Source organism: Sinocyclocheilus anshuiensis, unplaced genomic scaffold, assembly GCF_001515605.1.
Source record: "Sinocyclocheilus anshuiensis isolate Anshui unplaced genomic scaffold, SAMN03320099.WGS_v1.1 scaffold983, whole genome shotgun sequence".
Classification (NCBI taxonomy): Eukaryota; Metazoa; Chordata; class Actinopteri; order Cypriniformes; family Cyprinidae; genus Sinocyclocheilus; species Sinocyclocheilus anshuiensis.
Genome location: NW_015546086.1, coordinates 21,156 through 27,424, shown reverse-complemented (window position 1 = coordinate 27,424; position 6,269 = coordinate 21,156). Strand labels below are relative to the sequence as shown.

The 6,269-nt window shown below is 39.5% G+C and overlaps 1 protein-coding gene across 1 annotated transcript; it reads left to right on the top strand.

The window, feature by feature from the left end:
- Window positions 1-547: 547 nt before the first annotated feature.
- On the top strand, window positions 548-5,757 carry LOC107700059 (gamma-glutamyltransferase 6-like). Its single transcript, XM_016501568.1, has 4 exons — window positions 548-672; window positions 2,556-2,944; window positions 3,041-3,154; window positions 4,516-5,757. Exons 1-4 carry the CDS (start codon window positions 548-550, stop codon window positions 5,742-5,744), a joined length of 1,857 nt encoding a protein of 618 aa, XP_016357054.1. The 3' UTR covers window positions 5,745-5,757.
- The last annotated feature ends 512 nt before the right edge of the window (window positions 5,758-6,269 follow it).

Here is a 6,269-nt window from a genome sequence, read left to right as displayed (position 1 = left end):
TGTTTGAATAGAAATCAGGTGTTAGTTGTCACATGCTGTACTCCAGTGAATATTTCTCCTTGTGGGTTTATTTCTGAAGGTCATTTGCTTTTATTTATTGTGTAAAATAAATATATTTATTTATTTTAATTGTGCACTGTACATAGTTTGAATAGACACATTTTGGGGTTAAGGCTAGATGGCATAGGCCTACAGCAAAAACCACTAGGCATGCGCACATCAATATAGCGTAATTTTTCTCATACTGTACAACAATATTTACCATTTTTGCATTATTGTAAGGGGTAGGTTTAGGGTTGGGGTAAAAGTAGACGTTAATAAAACACAATCTAATAGGTAGAAAATTCAATTCATTGTTAGCTTCCGGTTTTTGCTTATCTAGCCACAACCACATTTTGGTGAAACAAATGTAGAAACAAATGTGTGTCTTGAAACACAATGGATTTGAAGTGCACGCCCCTCAGTCGTTTTTGTGCAGTTTCTACCTGGCCTGATTGACAGGACAAACAGGAAGTAGGAGACTTAAAGTTTTAAGGACACAGCCAAAATGCACACGGGGAAAATGATGCAGAGCACTGTTAAATATAAAGTACTTGCAAGCGATGTGCAAGATGAAAACGACAACGTTTGCACTGACGATGAGGACGATGAAATTACGATAGATTTCCACTCGTAAGTGACACAATGAAAGTAAAATTTGCTTGACGTCTGCTGCGCAAGTTAATTGTCATTTCAAAACAATCTGCTTTAATGTTAAGTGCATTTGCTCTTATGTCGTGGCTGCTTTCAGTGATGTTGGCGCGACAACAGGTGCTCAATCTACCCTGCTAAAGACGCGACGCGACAAGACCGCCTGCAGTGCACACACACTTGACTGTAATGGGATCTTTCAAGTTTTGCCGCGTCGCGTCGCTAGCAGTGTAGATGTGTTCCGATATAAATATTCTCAATAGTATGCCGTTTATAGATATTATTGCCAGTGAAGAGTTGTGATCGATTTCCTTTAATTTTAATTTAATAAATAATTATTTAAATGCTTTTTATCTAGGGTGACCATACGTGCCCTTTTCCACACGTCCTGGCCAGGATTTCTATAGGCTATTGTTTAAAATATTCAGGTTTTGGCTTTGATTGCGCTGCGCAGACCGATCGGTGTATGACATCAAAATGATATCAGACGCTCCTGCTTTCGAATCGCTCTTGCGGTATTTTGGTGTAATACAAGGCTCGGTCTGCGCAGCGCCGCTTCAAGTCGATTGCATAAAGTCACAATGTTAAGACTGTGTCTTAAAAACTAGTTTGACTAGTTTCTAGCAGTTAACCAAGTGGTAATCAATCTTACTTTTCAGATTCAAATTAGACCAATATACCATTTTATATAACCAAATTTAAGACGTCTTTAAATGCACAATATGTAATTTTTTGTGACTAGAGCGCGCGTATCCAAAAGAAACAAAGGCGTAGTTAGATGACGCCGTGACTGAGTGTGGAATCATGGGAGTTGTCGTCTTCATCCCCACAGCCGAAGCAATCGGATGGGACTCGGGCAGAAATCATGTTCATGGATGAGCTAATGTAATAAAGATTTATTAACGTCGTAGTAGGGCTGTGCAAAAAATCAAATGCGATTTTATTATGCCACAGTCGACCGCTTCCGCTATTTCTGGAAAGCAGCGGAAGTAAGCAGCGCTGTTTTATCATACTAGATACATTTGAACGTTCTGTTATAATGCTACTCTGTGCGGTCATCACCTGTCTAATAAAATGCATAGCATATTAAAGCTTCTTTGGTGTTTCCATGTTTTGTACCAAACAAAACCGGAAATCGAGGGTGTATGACGTCATTGGCAGGCGACACAATGACACTATAGACACGCTCCGTGTCACTAGTTAAAATTGCTTATTTCTCTGGATTTAAACATTCTTCTAAACATTTGGGATAATGTAAGTACACAAGTCAACAAAATATTTAAAACTGTTCTAGTGGTTTTTGGATATTTTAATAAAAAAATCTTACATATTGTGCCTTTAAGATGTCTACGAGTCTTGAAGAAAAAAAATGGATGACTAACTTTTAAGACTAGTCTAAGTAGTTTATGCAACTGGCCACATATTCATGATGCATTTGGATGCTAAACTCTGGTGTAACTTTGTTTTAAAAAGTGTGTGGTACAGGAGTGAGTGAGTATGTGAATGTGAGTGTGTGTGGGGTGGGGGGATAATGTGTCATCATGCCCCTCTTTGCCATCTTTTGCTTTTTTGCAATTTGCATCTGCATTCAGACTGAAGAAGTGATAGCAAATGCTGCTTATTTTTGTGTGCGTCTGAACACGGGCACATGAATGCAATATGAACAACATGAACAGAATTTTCACTTTTGGGTGAACTATTTGGTGTCCAACTGTGCATTGTATTCTTGTTATCAGCTACCAGAGTAAAGTGATAAGCCGACTGCCAGCCAGCTGCATTAAAGAAAACAAAATCTCCTTTATATTTGTGCTTTGTAAATTCTGCCCCTCCAGACTCCACATTCTTATTGTTCTTACAATATACAGGCCCTTCATCGTTCAGCAAAGAAGGACAAGGAAAAGAGACACCTGTGTCAGGGTCACAGTGGCTGTGATTCTTCTGGGAATTGTTTTCGGATTTATGATCTATGAGTGGAATGGCTATTGGCCTGGAGTTGAGGAGCATCAGGACCTGTCAAATCATCAAGAGGCTAACAAGACACACGAGATTTCTGAGGATGAAGATCACGACCACCACGAACACCTCCACCAACATCATCAAGATGATGGTGACCACAATGACCATGACCACAACCACAAAGACGGACATGATCATGATGATCATGCTCTTGATCATCATGATCATAATCATGATAGTCACACTCATGAGCACAGTCAATCACTGTACCACAATGCTGCTATCATCACAGACTCAGGCAAGACTAATTTCATTAATTATTATTATACAAACCAAATCCGTAAATATGTATCAAACATATTTGAATGTCTCCTGTGTGCTTTCTTTTTTATAGCAAACTGCTCCAGTATTGGTAAAGAGCTTCTTCAGGAGAGAGGGAATGTGGTCGATGCAGGGATTGCTGCTTTACTCTGCCTAGGAGTTGTTCATCCACACACCGCTGGATTAGGTCAGTATCAGGCACTTTTCATCACTTGACTTCTACAAATAAAATGTTTCAGTGCCACAGTCTTGGTTGGTTAAAACAAGAAGAACAATTCTCAGTGCTGTAGTCGAAACCAGCCCGTTGGAGTTCGAGCCAAGACCAGAGGCGGACAAAGTACTCAACTCCATTACTTGAGTGAAAGTACAGATACTGCTGGTCAAATGTTACTCCATTACAAGTAAAAGTTGTAAAGACAGATTTTTACTCAAGTAAAAGTACAGAAGTACTTGCTTTTAAAAGTACTTAAGTACCAAAAGTAAATTTCCTTTCTTATGTCAATGCACTGTTTTATTGTTGTACGTAATACTTGCAATACCTCTGAAGCAACTTAGAATACATTACACCTACTGAATACAGTACAGTGAAATCCTGTAAATACAGAGTGATAAGGAAGAAAAAAAAATTTATTGAATTGTTGTAAATAAATACCACATTTGCAACTGGTCAGTGTTAAAAAAATGCTGGGAAATCACTTCATGTAGCCCTACAAGAGTGATTACTGATAAACTGTCTGAAAAAAAGAAAGTCACGTTTTAGAGAAGAAGAAAATGACCCACTGACTTTCAAAACTGCTACATAGTAACGACTTTCTACTTCGAGGACCTTGATAGAAATGTAGTGGAGTGAAAAGTACAATATTTGTCTTTCAATTGTAGTGAAGTTAAAGTCATAAGTTCCCAGAAAAAATAATACTCAAGTAAAATACAAATACTCAAAAAGTGTACTTAAGTACAATACTCAAGTAAATGTACTTAGTTACTGTCCGCCTCTGGCCAAGACCGAGACCAAAAAATTGTCAAGTCTGAGTCACAAGTCCATGACAAGACCATGAAAATATGGTCTTGGTCTTGACTCAAACATAATTCTCTTCTGGTCTTGGTCTTGACTTGAACTTGAATGACTTGGTCTCGACTACAACACTGCCAGTGTTATTAACATTTTTAGCTCTTTCTGAAGCATGATGTAATTTTCTGAAATCTGTGGTTTTAATGTTTAATTTCCAATATTCAGTGTCATTCTCTAAAAATACCATGAGCAAGTTTTGTTGAAGTGTTATGCATTTAAAATGGTTTTAACAAGCGGTTTAAAAGTATCTTTAGCTGTAGAATAATGTTTATGAAGGGTTATGGTAGAAATTAAGCATGGAAAAAGCCCATTAGTGATATAAAAAATCATTTGAGCAGTTTAGACTCTCAAATGCATAATGTTTGTTGTTAATATCTACAACTAATTAGCGCCGCATTTGCCTTTCAGAAGGTTGCTAAAAGCATAAACTACTTTTTGAGGCAGCTGAATGATTCATTCGTGCTTCCCTTTTTTTCAAGGTGGAGTGTTTTCTGCAATTTTGTACAATCACACTACAAGATCATTTAAAGCAATACGTGACACCTCTCAGCAGCTGCCTACATATGGCGCTCCCTCATTATTGCAGGGCCTTCAACTGCTGCATTCCAACTACGGGCATTTAGAATGGAGTCGACTTTTTGCGGGCGCCACGAAAGTCGCTAAAGAGGGTTTCCTTATCGATGGAATCCTCTCCAGGGCTTTAGAAACCCACAAGGACAAAATACTCCAGTCAGGACTATGTGATCTGTTCTGCGATGCGGCTGGCCGTGTGAAATCAGAGGGCGAGCATGTCGCCAACGGGAATCTATCAGACCTTTTGCTGAGCGTCAGCCTAAACAGCTCCCATTTCCCGGAAAATCTGGCCGTAAAATTGGCTCAAGACATTTCTGAAGCAGAGAGACCAGCCTTCCTTGCTGCCGCTCAGGCCGGCAGCGGAGAAATCAATGATCCCCTTATCGTGGCAGAGGAGAAATACAGCATTCTTTCACCCCCCTACCAGCTCACAGGTGGAATGGTATCCAATATATTAGATAGAGTCCGAGAGCAAAACCTCACTTTTCCGAGCCACGGAGATATCGGTAATGCCTTTGCCTCTTATAATGCCCTCCTAAATTTGGCGAATGAATTCTTCAACACAAGTCAGAGAGAGATATTCACATTAAATACCACAAGCAGTCATGTAGGAGTCCTCGATAGTCACGGCAATTTCATAGTAATCTCCACCTCGCTCAACAGCACATGGGGATCTGGGCAATACTTACCAAGTAGCGGAGTGATTCTCAATGACTTTACCTCAGACATCACTCGGGAGCCTTATTTTAGTTTTCCTCTAGTGCTAAATATAACTGAAGATGGTGCGGATGATCCTGTGGAGAAGCAGTTTGTGGCTGTGACCGGAGGGCTTTCTGCCCTGCTTCATTCTGTGGTTATGCTGAGAAACCTGGCTGACGTTGGACTGTCTGCTTATGAGACTGCGAGCAGCCCTATGCTCCATATAGAGCAGGGCGGTTCTGGGTCTCTGTCTGGCTGTATTTCTGGTGTCACAAACAGCTCTGTTGTCTTCCGGTTACTTTCAGAGGGAGACGGGCCCGTACGGGAGGTGGGTGAATGTTCAGATTGCTTTCTGTCCATGCTGCTGCAACTGAGAACAGAACATGTAAGAGCCTATGGAGTCCCTGCTACTGAGGTCCATGCTGATGGATACTAATGCAAAAAAAACATCTGGACAGTTGTGACATATCATGTAAAAATGATACTTTATGCACTTTAAGAGCATTGCACTCATACCCCACATGACTTACGTTGTTTTCAGCCTCACAATACTGGGAATGACATGTATGTGAATGTAATTTTTGTTTGTGCTAAAAAATGTTTACTGGTGATTTAAAAGACAGCCTTTTTTGATTGTTTTTTTTTTTAAGTAATACTTCACCTGTTTTCCACAAGCAAGCTATATCCTAAATATTCTCTCCTTTTCAAGAAGCAGCTTGTTCTCAAATGCCTTTCTGAGATGTCTTCATATTAATTTCTTGTTTAATCTTGTAAATCATAGCCTACAGACCCTAACAGGTTAATCGATTTGATGAACCTGACGAGTGAAGGACTGCCGCTTTATAACATTGTTTTGAAAAGATCAGTTACCAACAAACACCTACAAATATTTTTATGTAGTTTTATACCTTTTTTTAGTGCTTGACTAGTATGTGTATGTGAAGGTTATTTGATGTAAGAA